This window comes from Perca flavescens, chromosome 16, assembly GCF_004354835.1.
Source record: "Perca flavescens isolate YP-PL-M2 chromosome 16, PFLA_1.0, whole genome shotgun sequence".
NCBI classification, from domain to species: Eukaryota; Metazoa; Chordata; class Actinopteri; order Perciformes; family Percidae; genus Perca; species Perca flavescens.
Genome location: NC_041346.1, coordinates 26,561,800 through 26,577,412, shown reverse-complemented (window position 1 = coordinate 26,577,412; position 15,613 = coordinate 26,561,800). Strand labels below are relative to the sequence as shown.

General features: G+C 44.9%; 1 protein-coding gene across 3 annotated transcripts in view; it reads left to right on the top strand.

The window, feature by feature from the left end:
* The window catches only part of pde8b (phosphodiesterase 8B), a 73,038-nt gene that overhangs the window by 46,146 nt on the left and 11,279 nt on the right, over window positions 1–15,613 (top strand). For all 3 annotated transcript variants that reach the window (XM_028601156.1, XM_028601153.1, XM_028601155.1), the window contains exons 14-21: window positions 798–962; window positions 1,851–1,896; window positions 3,165–3,294; window positions 4,219–4,417; window positions 5,412–5,629; window positions 5,794–5,932; window positions 6,404–6,571; window positions 6,906–7,035. In XM_028601156.1, the coding sequence (XP_028456957.1) occupies window positions 798–962; window positions 1,851–1,896; window positions 3,165–3,294; window positions 4,219–4,417; window positions 5,412–5,629; window positions 5,794–5,932; window positions 6,404–6,571; window positions 6,906–7,035 (1,195 nt within the window). The remainder of the gene's footprint in view (window positions 1–797; window positions 963–1,850; window positions 1,897–3,164; window positions 3,295–4,218; window positions 4,418–5,411; window positions 5,630–5,793; window positions 5,933–6,403; window positions 6,572–6,905; window positions 7,036–15,613) is intronic.

Genomic DNA, 15,613 nt, shown 5'->3' with positions numbered 1-15,613 from the left:
CATCCCATTTTATCTTACATCTTATTGTCCTTTTTATATGACTAGTGCTCTTAATGCTGAGCTGACCCGTTCCCCCGCCAAGTGCATTTCATTGTAAGGTTGACCCCTGTGTTACATATGATTAATAAAATAAAGACTAATAACTAAAACAGTAACTGTTTTAGATGAAGCTAAATATTCAATTTTGTTTAACCGATGTACAGTATTTCTTTAGAATGAAATTAAATAATATTCAGTAAAAAAAACATTATCATTGTTTGCATGCATTCTAGGACGCCAACGTTCGTAGGATTTTTAACGGCAATAATGTTGTAAAAGAGCAGTATGTCTACGTGTTCATTGTTCCACTCCACTATTGACATCAGGGCATTTTTGGCACTGTGCGTATTTGATCATCACAGAATTGTTTTTGTTTTTTCTCTTGATTTCTCCCTGACTCGGCTGTCATGATGCAAAGGTCTAGGTAGCAGATCTAGCAGATAATGTGAGCAGTAACAAACCCAGGTCAAGTTGTATGCTTGATCACAGCTTTTATGAAAGACAGTATACAGAACATCCCACAGTGCCCGGCTCCCCGTCCTACTGCAGGTCCTGTGATGTTGGAAAAGCAGCTTTTTATAGCCGTTTCGCCCGGCACAAGATTTCTCCAACATCACATGCACATCTCATGGACACATGCACAATGAAAGGCTGTTTTATAGCATGTCTTGCAGAGGGCTCTTTGTGCCATGTGTTTTGAATGCAGTGTCTGTTTTGGAGCAGAAATAGAGACTTTTTTTCTTTTTCCTCTTCCCCAGGTAATAAACATCATCAACGCAGCCCAGGAGAGCAGTCCGGTAGTGGTGGCCGAGGCTCTGGATCGGGTGTTGGAGATCCTGAGAACCACCGAGCTTTACTCCCCTCAACTCGCCTCCAAAGAAGATGACCCCCACACCAACGACCTGGTCGGGGGGCTCATGAATGTAAGAGGCCGTGTACTGTAGATACTCAGTGATATGCTTTCCAGTTCATTCATAAGTACACATGCTGGGAAACTCTTCATAAGGAGAAACATGGAAATAGTCTTTTATTTATTTTTTTGGCAGGGGGCATTTCTGCCTTTAATAGAGAGGAACTCTGAGATAAGAAAGGGGAGAGAGAGGGGGGAAGATATGCAGGAAAACCATCACAGGTCGGACTCGAACCCTGGACCTTCTGCGTCGAGGAATAAACCTCCTCTGCACATGTGCGCCCACTCTACCAACTGACCTAATCGGCCACAAAATAGTCTTTTTTTTTCTTCTTTTTTTTTAATCACATTGTAAAAATGTTCTTACCTCATGCGTACGAAATCGAACAGGCATTCTTGTTGAACCAAGAAATATTTGGCTTCCACAATCAATTCTTTATTTTCGGAGTGCCAACAGACTCTTGGTTTATTTATTTATATATGAATTTGTTGAATAAGAACAACTATGTGTTGAGTCACTGCACACAGATGTTCGTCTTTCTTGGAGTTTTCAGAGACATCGTTCGGCTGCAGAAGTTTCCAGCAAATACCAAATTATACTTTTTTGTTGTTGTCTACAAATCCTATGAAAAGACCAAAACAAGCAATAGCAATGATGTCGTCCTACTAAGTGTATGTATATACTGTGTGTGTGTATATATATATATTGAGTTCTATATATCAAAGCCTGATATACCGTCTTCCTCTGTGCCATTGAGCTCCATTATAGTTAAAAATGCATCAGTCTGCCACACTGTTGAACTGGGTGGAATGTTCCTTCGCTACCATGAACACATGCATTCAATGTTTTTCTGCAATACATAAACCATTTCTCATTTTTGTTTTTTTCGTTTTCCTCCAGGATGGGCTGCGGAGACTCTCTGGGAATGAATACGTCTTCTGCAAAAGTAAGTTTGAAAGGACCAATGAAGTATCGCATTATATGAGTGATCAATGAAATAATAACGATAGTAGTAATACAATATAGTTACCTCTAAAGGCCCTGCACACCCACAGAACTTTTCACTCACTGTATAACTGATATGCTCTCATAACACACGCAATAAGTCAATCGTAAACATGGTTTTCCAAGTAGTACTCATAATATCTAGTTTAGCATGAAGACTGAAAGGATGAGGAAACAGCTAGCCTGGCTGTGTGTCCAATGTTATAAAAAAAGAAACCCCTACCAACACGTCTGGCACTAACTACGTAACTGGACTACGGGCGGAAAATAGCACTTGTGCTACAACCTGGCACAATGCATCTCTCCTTGTTCTTATACAAGGTTAATGTTAACTTGTGCATTGTCCTTGTTTAAATAAAATGAATCTGAATTAACACATTCATTAAACATTGTGGGTATAGTTGGTACACAAATAGAAATGTAAGAAAAATGCTAAATAGTAGTTTACAGGGAGATACACAATGTAACTATTTCTGGGCGACTAGTGACTTTAGTCTTTATGTTAAACTAAGCAAAGTTAATCTACTCCCAACTCCAGATTATTTAACTCACATATATAAAATCATCTATGTCTCTGTAAGAAAAGCTTTTGGCAGCGCTCTGACAATGACTTACCTTACTTCACAGGTTCACGCTGTGAAGATGACTAATAGAAGCCAATCAGTGTTGAGTTCATTTAAATCATTTAAGAAAAAGGGTACAGACGTTTTAGCCTGTGGCCCTCCTCATCACTTGAGTGAATCTTATGAATAAATATTATTCATATAGTGGTTACCGACCAGATGAATGTTCTTTTAGAGTGTGAATTCTTCCATCTGAGTTTATTATGTAACCCCATTATAATGATTAAAGTCACAAGTGCACTTAACTGAGAGAAGATCTAAATCAAGAGTTTATTTTCCAAGAAATTGGCTTCTCTTTCACAGTAATCTTATCTCAGAGCAGCAGCTACTTCGTCTCTCCTACAATTCTTTAAACAATCTTATCACACACCATCTTTCTACCACCGTCTCAAAGGGCCAGGTTTACAAAGTGAAACACTCTGCCAGTATGTTTGCACATGTGTATAGATATCAGAGAGCCAAGATCGGCACAGCTGTTTGTTATTTAGCCATCAAACCCACACAGAGCTCCCTCTCGGTTTGCCCCTTTTATGGTCAAATCACCCTAAACTGTGTATGTTTGTGCACGCTTCTGCCTATCTGCTAGATATGAGCCAGAGCCAGCTGGCCATCCCGGTCACTCTGAATGACGTCCCTCCACCCATCGCCGAGATGCTGAATGATGAGGAGTGCTGGGAGTTCAATATCCTGGAGCTGGAGGCGGCTACACACAAGAGGTACGAAGAAACAGAAAATGTGGAGAAAGGTTGCCCATTTCTTTGGCTCAGAAAAGGCAATATATTGCTTGTTGCATGGTAATCATTTCATTGAGTTATCACTCCAGGACTTACTTGATTTGTTGTGACATTACACACCCTGCTACTCCCTGCAGTGCCCTGCTATGAACTACTACAACTACTGCTTCTAGTTATCGTTCCATTATCTTTATTGGGACTATAATTGCCACCCCCCAACCGGCACCGTCAGACAACTGCCCACCAAGAGCCTGGGTCTGTCCGAGGTTTCTGCCTAAAAGTTTTTCCTCGCCACTGCTGCACTAAATGCTTGCTCTTGGGGGAATTGTTGGAATTGTTGGGTCTTTGTAAATTATAGAGTGTGGTCTAGACCTACTCTATCTGTAAAGTCTCTTGAGATAACTCTTGTTATGATTTGACGCTATAAATAACATTGAATTTTGCATTCTCAAAATTAGCAATTGATATGTTCTTACCATTAACACATTTGCTTAAATCTCCTCTATCTCTGTGAATAGTAAAGGAAAAACAGTTTCATCATCATCTTTACTTAATATAATACAAGTACGAGCGATTAAAGGAATGGATCAAAATTTGAGGAAATGCATTTATAGACTCTCTTGCTTAGAGTTAGATGAGAAGATCAATACCACTGGGTATCAATCTTACTCATCTAACTCTTCAACCCACAGCTTTTCTCATATTTCAGAATTACCGCAACTTAAATATCAATTAATGATCCAGTGTAGTCAAGGTAAAAGGATAAAGATATTCAACTCATAATCGAAATATGCATGTGCAAAAATATTTTAAAGTAGATGAGGATGCAGGAAAAAGGGATAACAAAGCTACCGTAATAAAGCAGAGAGAAGTACCGAGTAAAGTCTTTTGTGGGATCCTCTGCAGACCGCTGACGTACCTCGGGCTAAAGATCTTCACGAGTTTCGGCGTGTGCGAGTTCCTGAACTGCTCGGAGGCCACGCTGCGCTCCTGGCTGCAGCTCATGGAGGCCAGCTACCACTCCTCCAACTCCTACCACAACTCCACGCATGCCGCAGACGTGCTGCACGCCACTGCCTACTTCCTCCGCAAAGAGAGCGTCAAGGTTAGAAGAAAAACAGACATTTGGAATGGCTGACTAACCTGCAGTATTTTAGTAGCAGATATATTCCTATACCATAAGTGTAATGTCTTATAAGAAATGCCTTCGTAGTATTCGTTCTACTAATGATGTTAAACGTGTAATGCATTGCATAGCTTCCATTGTTTAAATCAAGGTAAAGAGATCTGTTATGATGAGGACTTTGAGACTTGTAACCAAAGTTATATATAGAGGGATCCAACCTCTGTTGCTCCTAATGTGATTTCTTTTCTTTTTCCCCCTGTTAAAGGGCTTTCTATGCAAATTTTTACCTTATCCTCAATTGGGATAAGGTAAAAATGTGCAAAGAAAGCTGTGCGCTGTACAGATGATAAAACCCTCAAAGGCAAAGTCGTGATTTGTGATTTTGGGCTGTATAAATGAATTTGACATAACCTACATAGCTTTTAGCCAATAAAACACATGCAAAACATTGCTTATATAACACAAGAATCACACTAACAAAGCATCAACATGAACAACACTAACTGTGCTTGGACTTCTGTGCAAATTCCACTTTTTGGTAGCTGAACTTGTGCTTGTTTGGAAAACAGTAAACATGATTTGAAAAACATACAGAATGCATTTGTATATACATATGAAACATTATAGGCATATACATTGATTTCTACATTTTATTAGCCATTGTAACTGATTACACAATCATACCAAAGCATATGAAATACAGTACGTTTGAATGTCAGCCAGGATGGTAAAGTTGTAGCTCTGGCTGTTTATTTAAATGTGCAGCTGCAAAATGTCTAAGCTGTAATATCCTCTACAGGGATTCTGTATTGAGCCTACTTTATTGACATTGAAATCCAGCCATAATTTCTTAATGTCCGAGTATGAAAGGCGTCCGCTCATGTTTTACTAACTAAGCTCCAGTAACGGTGTACAGTATGTTGCAGTGCAGTGCAGTACTGACATCCCTCCGTGTCTCTGCTGTTTTATTCAGAGCAGTCTGGACCAGCTGGATGAGGTGGCGGCGCTGATAGCGGCCACGGTGCACGATGTGGACCACCCGGGCAGGACCAACTCCTTCCTGTGTAACGCCGGCAGTGAACTGGCCATCCTCTACAACGACACAGCCGTGCTGGAGAGCCACCACGCGGCCCTTGCCTTCCAGCTCACCGTCCGAGACAGCAAGAGCAACATCTTCAAGAACATAGACAGGTCGGTAAAGGCAGCTCGTGGTGGTTTGTATTTGCAGCCTAATAGCATGCTTTGTGTTTTTTGGAGTTATTATGGATTAGAATAGCGTGTGACGTTATGGTGTTATTAGTGTATTAGCATCAGACGGATCCAGATCTTAACGTTGTCCCCTCCACTGCTGACAGGAATCAGTTCCGGACACTGCGACAGGCAATCATCGACATGGTGCTCGCCACAGAGATGACCAGACACTTTGAGCACGTCAGCAAGTTTGTCAACAGCATCAACAAGCCGATGGCGGCCATAGAAGAGACCAGCACAAGTGTAAGTGAGCTTTGTTACGTACGTAACTTAAACGTGTCAGGAAGGCCAGAAAAGATGCTTTATTTTACAGGTCTGTTATTTGCTAATAATTTCTTCAAAGATTTCGGGAGATTACCCCGCTAATTACTTATTACAGGGAGAATGAGACTGTTTCAGTTCCCAGTTGTCACTGATTTCCACAAGAATTTTCTTGAAATTCATTTAAAGTAAATATTCATTCATTATTAATTTCTCATTTGAAACTGTACTTTTCATATATGTTTATTTAGACAAAATTCACATTTGACCTACTACGCACTGTGTAAAGACTGCGGGTTACACTAGCATAGCAACTTATTATTAAATTGGAAAATGTATGAATTACACACTTTATTTTACCGATAATTACGCCAAATTACTTTGTTCTTGCAAACATGTGTGTTATTTCTCCGTATATGCAGATGCTTATGTATTTTGTGTCTTTACTTTTAGAGCGTAAACAACGACTGTGAGGGTCAGGCCAACATCAGGAACTCTCCAGAGAACCGTCTGCTGATAAAGAGGATGTTGATCAAGTGTGCCGATGTGGCGAACCCCTGCAGACCGCTCGAGCTCTGCATCGAGTGGGCTGGACGGATCTCTGAGGAGTACTTTGCACAGGTGTGGGGACAAGAATAATGCAGCTCGATTAATTAGAAGAATGCATTTAAAAGCTGAGAACAACGCTGTATCTGTAAAGAGAGGCAAAGCATTTGTTTCTTTTGATCCATTTTAATTGTCTCACTTTGCATAACTCCTCAATTATGGCCTCTCACATTCAAAGCTCCAGATTTAACTTGAGTGTTTGAGTGCTTCATTGTGATCTGTGTTTGTGTGTGTGTGTGTGTGTGTGTGTGTGTGTGTGTGTGTGTGTGTGTGTGTGTGTGTGTGTGTGTGTGTGTGTGTGTGTGTGTGTGTGTGTGTGTGTGTGTGTGTGTGTGTGTTTGCCCTGCAGACGGATGAGGAGAAGAAACAAGGGCTGCCAGTGGTGATGCCGGTGTTTGACAGGAACACCTGCAGCGTGCCCAAATCTCAGATGTCCTTCATGGATTACTTCATCACTGATATGTTTGACGCCTGGGATGGTAAAAATAATATTTTCTTCTCTATTTTTTCTTCTTCTTTTTTCGGCATACTATGCTAAGACTTTTTTGACATTACTATACTATGACTTTTTATTACTTTTTTTTAACATACTGTACTATGACTTTTTGTTTATAAATATTTCAACATACTGCACTGACTTTTTTATTCCTTTTTACGACATACTATACTATGACTTCTTATGACATAATATACTATGACTTTTTTTATAAATTTTTTCGACATACTATACTATTACTTTTTTCGACATGCTATGACTATTATGACTTGTTTTGAAATACGTTATGGATATGGAGAAGTCCATCCATCCATCTTCATCTGCTTATCCGGGTGTCGGGTCATGGGGGGAGCAGCTCCAACAGGGGACCCCAAACTTCCCTTTCCCGAGCAACATTAACCAGCTCCGACTGGGGGATCCCGAGGCGTTCCCAGGCCAGGTTGGAGATATAATCCCTCCACCTAGTCCTGGGTCTTCCCCGAGGCCTCCTCCCAGCTGGTCGTGCCTGGAACACCTCCCTAGGGAGTCGCCCAGGGGGCATCCTTACCAGATGCCCGAACCACCTCGACTGGCTCCTTTCAACGCGAAGGAGCAGCGGCTCTACTCCGAGCTCCTCACGGATGACTGAGCTTCTCACCCTATCTCTAAGGGAGACACCAGCCACCCTCCTAAGGAAACCCATTTCAGCCGCTTGTACCCTGGATCTCGTTCTTTCGGTCATGACCCAGCCTTCATGACCATAGGTGAGGGTAGGAACGAAAACTGACCGGTAGATCGATAGCTTTGCCTTCTGGCTCAGCTCTCTTTTCGTCACAACGGTGCGATAAATTGAATGTAATACCGCACCCGCTGCGCCGATTATCCGACCAATCTCCCGCTCCATTGTCCCCTCACTCGTGAACAAAACCCCAAGGTACTTGAACTCCTTCACTTGGGGTAAGGACTCATTCCCTACCTGGAGTAGGCACTCCATCGGTTTCTTGCTGAGAACCATGGCCTCAGATTTAGAGGTGCTGATCCTCATCCCAACCGCTTCACACTCGGCTGCGAACCGATCCAGTGAGTGCTGAAGGTCGCAGGCCGATGATGCCATCAGGACCACATCATCTGCAAAGAGCAGCCCACCGAATCGCAACCCCTCCCCACCCCGACTACGCCTCGATATCCTGTCCATAAATGCTACAAACAGGATTGGTGACAAAGCGCAGCCCTGGCGGAGGCCAACCCTCACCTGAAACAAGTCCGACTTACTGCCGAGAACCCGGACACAGCTCTCACTTTGGTCGTACAGAGATTGGATGGCCCTGAGAAGAGACCCCCTCACCCCATACTCCCGCAGCACCTCCCACAGTATCTCCCGGGGGACCCGGTCATACGCCTTTTCCAGATCCACAAAACACATGTAGACCGGTTGGGCATACTCCCAGGCTCCCTCCAGGATCCTTGCGAGAGTGAAGAGCTGGTCCGTTGTTCTACGACCAGGACGGAATCCGCATTGTTCCTCTTTAATCTGAGGTTCGACTATCGGCCGAACCCTCCTTTCCAGCACCTTGTAGTAGACTTTACCAGGGAGGCTGAGAAGTGTGATACCCCTGTAATTGGCACACACCCTCTGGTCCCCCTTTTTAAAAAGGGGAACCACCACCCCGGTCTGCCACTCCATTGGCACTGTCCCAGACTTCCACGCAATGTTGAAGAGGCATGTCAACCAGGACAGCCCCTCCACACCCAGAGCCTTGAGCATTTCTGGACGGATCTCATCAATCCCAGGGGCTTTGCCACTGTGGAGTGGTTTGACTACATCAGTGACTTCCACCTGGGAAATTGACAATTATCCCCCATCATCCTCCAGCTCTGCCTCTAACATAGAGGGCGTATTAATAGGATTCAGGAGTTCCTCAAAGTGCTCCTTCCACCGCCCTATTAACTCTTCAGTTGAGGTCAACAGTGTCCCATCCTTCCTGTACACAGCTTGGATGGTTCCCCGCTTCCCCCTCCTGAGGTGGCGAACTGTTTTCCAGAAGCACCTTGGTGCCGACCGAAAGTCCTTCTCCATGTCTTCTCCAAACTTCTCCCACACCTGCTGCTTTGCCTCTTTCACGGCAGAGGCTGCAGCCCTTCGGGCCCTTGGGTACCCTGCAACCGCCTCCGGAGTCCTCTGGGATAACATATCCCAGAAAGACTCCTTCTTCAGTCGGACGGTTTCCCTGACCAGAGTGTCCAAAACATACGGCCTCAGATCAGATGAAACGATTATAAAATTGATCATTGACCTTTGGCCTAGGGTGCTCTGGTACCAAGTACACTTATGAGCATCACTATGTTCAAACATGGTGTTCAGAGTCAGTCAGTCAGAGTTTTCCCCCCCACAACCTGCAGGCGTAGGGAGGCGACCCTCTTGTCCACCGGGGTAAACTCCAACGCAGCGGCGCTCAGCTGGGGGCTTGTGAGTATCCCCACAACCGCCCGGCGCCTCACACCCTGGGCAACTCCGGAGAAGAAAAGAGTCCAACCCCTATCCAGGAGTATGGATCCAGAACCGAGACTGTGCGTAGAGGTAAGGCCCACCAGATCTAACCGGTAGCGCTCCACCTCCCGCACCAGTTCCGGCTCCTTCCCCCACAGAGAGGTGACGTTCCACGTCCCCAGAGCCAGCGTCTGCTGCCCGGGTCTGGTCCGTCGAGGCCCCTGACCTTCACTGCCACCCGTGTAGCAGCGCACCCGACCCCAGCGGTTCCTCCCACAGGTGGTGGGCCCATGGGATGGAGAGGGAGTTGCCACGTTGCTTCTTTGTGCTGTGCCCGACCGGGCTCCGTGGCAAACCCGGCCACCAGGCACTCGCTGACGAGCCCGCCATCTGGGCCTGGCTCCAGACGGTACCCCGGGCTTCCTCCGGGCAGGGTAACTTCACCTCCTGTACGTTGGCTCACAGGGTTTTTGAACCATTCTTTGTCTGGCCCCTCCCCTGAGACCACTTTGCCTTGGGAGACTGTACCAGGAGCACACAGCTCCAGACAACACAGCCCTCAGGTTCAAAGGGACACACAAACCTCTCCACCACGATAAGGTGATGGTTCCCGGAGAGGAACTTAAAGTGCAAGACTTAAATCCCTGCTCCCCTGTCTAATTATACGATCTTGAGATGATTCAGGTATTCCTCTCAGTGGTGTGAAGAACAAATAATCAAACGAAATAGTATACTTTAAGATTTAGGTGTAGCTCACCAAGAAAAGATGTTGACTTTACAGATAGATCGTAATCTGAGGTTGAAGGATCAAAACCCTGTTGTCTCCGAAGCTTTGAATTTTCTGTCCTCAGTAATGTTGAGTAATAAATATTGTGTCAAGCCATTGTGTTATATGCAAATATCTCAGTGTGATAAATACCTGGCGATGTTCCTGTAGATGCAGGGTTGTGGGTTCAAACCCATTTGGGATCATTGAATTTTTTACTTTTTTCGACATACTATACTATGACTTTTTTTGACATGCTATACTACGGCTTTTTTATAGTTTTTTGCTATACTAATGACTTTGTTCTGACTTTTTTTCGACATACTAGTCTCGGTAATGTTGAGTAATAAATAGAACGTCAAACAACTGTAGTTCAGTCTTTGCAAGTAGCTCAGTGTGATAAATACCTGGAGATCTGCTTTAAGGTTGTGGGTTCAAACCCTGTTAGCGTCATTGAATTTTTTACTTTGACTTTTTTGTAATATTTTCGACATACTATACTATGACTTTTTCTCACTTTTTTCGACATGCTATACTCTGACTTTTTTCGACATACTATACTATGACTTTTTTTCAACATACTATACTATGACTTTTGTCGACATACTATAATATGACTTTTTTTATAATTTGTTTCAACATGCTATACTATGACTTTGTTTCCAATTTTTTCAATATGCTATACTATACTATGACTACTTATGACTTTTTTCGAATAGTACTGCATACAATGACTTTTTTTTCACTTTTTTCGACATACTGTACTATGACTTTTTTCACACTTTTTTCAACATGTTATACTATGATTTTTTTTTCGCATACTATACGATGACTTTTTTCAGACTTTTTTCGACATGCTATATACTATGACTTTTTTTATTGTTTATTGGTATACTAATGACTTTGTTCTGACTTTTTTTGACATACTAGTCTTGGTAATGTTGAGTAATAAATACAACGTCAAACCACTGTATTTCAGTCTTTGCAAGTAGCTCAGTGTGATAAATACCTGGTGATCTGCCTGAAGGTTGTTGGTTCAAAACCAGGTAGCATCATTGAATTTTTTACTTTGACTTTTTGTAATATTTTCGACATGCTATACTATGACCTTTTCTCACTTTTTTCGACATACTATACTATGACTTTTTTCCGACTTTTTCAACATACTATTCTATGACTTTTTTTCCGACTTTTTTTCCACATACTATATTATGACTTTTTTCGACATGCTATAGTCAAGTCAGCTTTATTGTCAGATGTGCTATACATGCATGATATACGGCACAAATGAAATTTCAGTCCTCTCGGACCCCCGGTACAAAATGCATTAAAAAAAAAATACGTTTCTATGAATAGAAAAGACATAGAATAAACAATCAACAATTTTAACATGACATAAAATAAACAATCAACTATCAACAAGACGTACAATAAACAATCAACAATCAGACTCACAATCAAGGCACTTGAGTATTTAAAATAAATAGGATAAATACAAAGTATTTAAAATATTTAAACAGGTGAGGTAGAGCGGTGTAGTGCAATAATAAACAAGCAGGGGGAAGCGAAATGTGCAGTCCCTGAGTTCAGAGTGTATGAGTGGTGTTGAGGTGGGGGGGTGCAGTGCTAGTCTGTGGCAGGGGGAAGAGGAGGAAGTGAGGAGGTGAGGAGGGAGGGAGTGACGGTAGAGCAGGGAGGGAGTTGAGTCTCCTGACAGCCTGGTGGAAAAAACTCTCTTTGAGCCTGCTGGATTTGGCCCGGAGACTGCGCAGTCTCCTCCCTGATGGCAGCAGGCTGAAGAGGCTGTGAGATGGGTGGGTGGGGTCACCAGCAATCCTGGTTGCTTTGCTGGTGAGGCGGGTGTTATAGATGTCCGAAAGGGGGGGAGAGAGACACCAATGATCTTCTCAGCTGCTCTCACTATGCGCTGCAGAGTCTTGCGGCAGGACACGGTGCAGGCACCGTACCACACGGTGATGCAGCTTGTCAAGATGCTCTCAGTGGTGCCTCTGTAGAAGGTGTGCATGATGGGGGACGGTGCTCATTTTGCGCAGAAAGTACAGGCGTTGTTGGGATTTTTTGGCCAGTGATGCTGTGTTGTGGCTACAGGACAGGTCTTCAGAGATGTGCACACCCAGGAACTTGGTGCTGCTCACCCTCTCCACCGCAGCACCGTTGATGGTTAGTGGAGTATGCTGGGTGTGCACTCTACTGAAGTCCACAACAATCTCCTTCGTCTTCTCCACGTTCAGGTGGAGATTGTTGACCTTGCACCACGTGGCCAGCCTGCTCACCTCACTCCTGTAGTTGGTCTCATCGCCGTTGTTGATGGAACCCACCACAGTTGTGTCATCCGCAAACTTAATAAAGAGGTTGGAGCTGAACGATGGTGTGCAGTCATGAGTCAGCAGAGTGAAGAGGAGGGGGCTCAGCACACATCCTTGGGGGCCCTGTGTTCAGTGGGATGGTGCTGGAGGTGTTGCTGCCGACCCAAACTGCCTGTGGTCTCCCTGTCAGGAAGTCCAACAGCCAGTTGCACAGGGAGGTGTTGAGCCCCAGCTGGTCCAGTTTGTGGATGAGCTGCTGGGGGATGATTGTGTTGAATGCTGAGCTGAAGTCGATGAACAGCATTCTGACGTAGGAGCCTTTAGTCTCCAGGTGGGTGAGGGCTGAGTGGAGGGCAGCGGAGATGGCATCATCGGTCGAGCGGTTAGACCGATATGCAAACTGGAAAGGGTCCAGGGCGGGGGGGAGGACAGACTTGATGTGCTGCATGACTACACGCAGGTCTGCGGAGTGGGCGTATAGTCCGTGATGGTCTGCATCCCTCGCCACAGATTCCTGGTGTCTCTGCTGTCGTTGAAACGGTCGGCAATCCTCCTGGAGTACTGTTTCTTGGCTTTTCTGATGCCTCGTGACAGGTTGGCCCTGGCTGTCCTCAGACCCACTACGTCGCCAGCTTTGAAGGCAGCGTTCCGAGCCCTCAGGAGCCTGTGGACTTCCCCTGTCAGCCATGGCTTCTGGTTGGCCCGAATGGAGATGGTTCTGGTGACCGTGAAATCGTCCATGCACTTCCTATACTATGACTTTTTTTCAACTTTTTATCAACATACTATACTATGACTTTTGTTGACATACTATAATATGACTTTTTTTTTTTATTATTTTCGACATGCTATACTATGACTTTTTTTCGACATGCTATAATATGACTTTTTTCTAATTTTTTTCGACATACTATACTATGACTTTTTTTGACTCTTTTTAAACTTTGCAAGTAGCTCAGTGTGATAAATACCTGGTGATCTGCCTGAAGATTGGAGGTTGTGGGTTCAAGCCCAGTTAGCATCATTGAATTTTTAACTTTTTTTACTTTGACTTTTTGTAATATTTTCGACATACTATACTATGACTTTTTCTCACTTTTTTTGACATATTATACTATGACTTTTTTCCAACTTTTTCGACACACTATACTATGACTTTTTCTCACTTTTTTCGACACACTATACTATGACTTTTTTCAGACTATTTTTCCACATACTATATTATGACTTTTTTCGACATGCTATACTATGACTTTTTTTCAACATGCTATACTATGACTTTTTTTCCACATACTATACTATGACTTTTGTCAACATACTATAATCCATCCATCCATCCATCTTCGTCCGCTTATCCGGTGTCGGGTCGCGGGGGGAGCAGCTCCAGCAGGGGACCCCAAACTTCCCTTTCCCGAGCAACATTAACCAGCTCCGACTGGGGATCGAGGCGTTCCCAGGCCAGGTTGGAGATATAATCCCTCCACCTAGTCCTGGGTCTTCCCGAGGCCTCCTCCCAGCTGGGACGTGCCTGGAACACCTCCCTAGGGGGCGCCCAGGGGCATCCTTACCAGATGCCCGAACCACCTCAACTGGCTCCTTTCGACGCAAAGGAGCAGCGGCTCTCCGAGCTCCTCACGGATGACTGAGCTTCTCACCCTATCTCTAAGGGAGACGCCAGCCACCCTCCTGAGGAAACCCATTTCAGCCGCTTGTACCCTGGATCTCGTTCTTTCGGTCATGACCCAGCCTTCATGACCATAGGTGAGGGTAGGAACGAAAACTGACCGGTAGATCGAGAGCTTTGCCTTCTGGCTAAGCTCTCTTTTCGTCTAGCGGTGCGATAGATTGAATGCAATACCGCACCCGCTGCGCCGATTCTCCGACCAATCTCCCGCTCCATTGTCCCCTCACTCGCGAACACAACCCCAAGGTACTTGAACTCCTTCACTTGGGGTAAGGACTCATTCCCTACCTGGAGAAGGCATTCCATCGGTTTCCTGCTGAGAACCATGGCCTCAGATTTAGAGGTGCTGATCCTCATCCCAACCGCTTCACACTCGGTTGCGAACCGATCCAGTGAGTGCTGAAGGTCGCAGGCCGATGATGCCATCAGGACCACATCATCTGCAAAGAGCAGCGATGAGATCCCCAGCCCACCAAACTGCAACCCCTCCCCACCCCGACTACGCCTCGATATCCTGTCCATAAATACTACAAACAGGATTGGTGACAAAGCGCAGCCCTGGCGGAGGCCAACCCTCACCTGAAAAGAGTCCGACTTACTACCGAGAACCCGGACACAGCTCTCGCTTTGGTTGTACAGAGATTGGATGGCCCTGAGAAGAGACCCCCTCACCCCATACTCCCGCAGCACCTCCCACAGTATCTCCCGGGGACCCGGTCATACGCCTTCTCCAAATCCACAAAACACATGTAGACCGGTTGGGCATACTCCCAGGCTCCCTCCAGGATTCTTGCGAGAGTGAAGAGCTGGTCCGTTGTTCCACGACCAGGGACGGAATCCGCATTGTTCCTCCTCAACCCGAGGTTCGACTATTGGCGAACCCTCCTTTCCAACACCTTGGAGTAGACTTTACCAGGGAGGCTGAGAAGTGTGATACCCCTATAATTGGCACACACCCTCTGGTCCCCTTTTTAAAAAGGGGAACCACCACCCCAGTCTGCCACTCCTTTGGCACCGTCCCAGACTTCCACGCAATGTTGAAAAGGCGTGTCAACCAGGACAGCCCCTCCACACCCAGAGCCTTGAGCATTTCTGGACGGATCTCATCAATCCCGGGGCTTTGCCACTGTGTAGTTGTTTGACTACATCAGTGACTTCCGCCCTGGGAAATCGACGACAATCCCCCATTATCCTCCAGCTCTGCCTCTAACATAGAGGGGCGTATTAGTCGGATTCAGGAGTTCCTCAAAGTGCTCCTTCCACCGCCCTATTACCTCCTCAGTTGAGGTCAACAGTGTCCCATCCTTACTGTACACA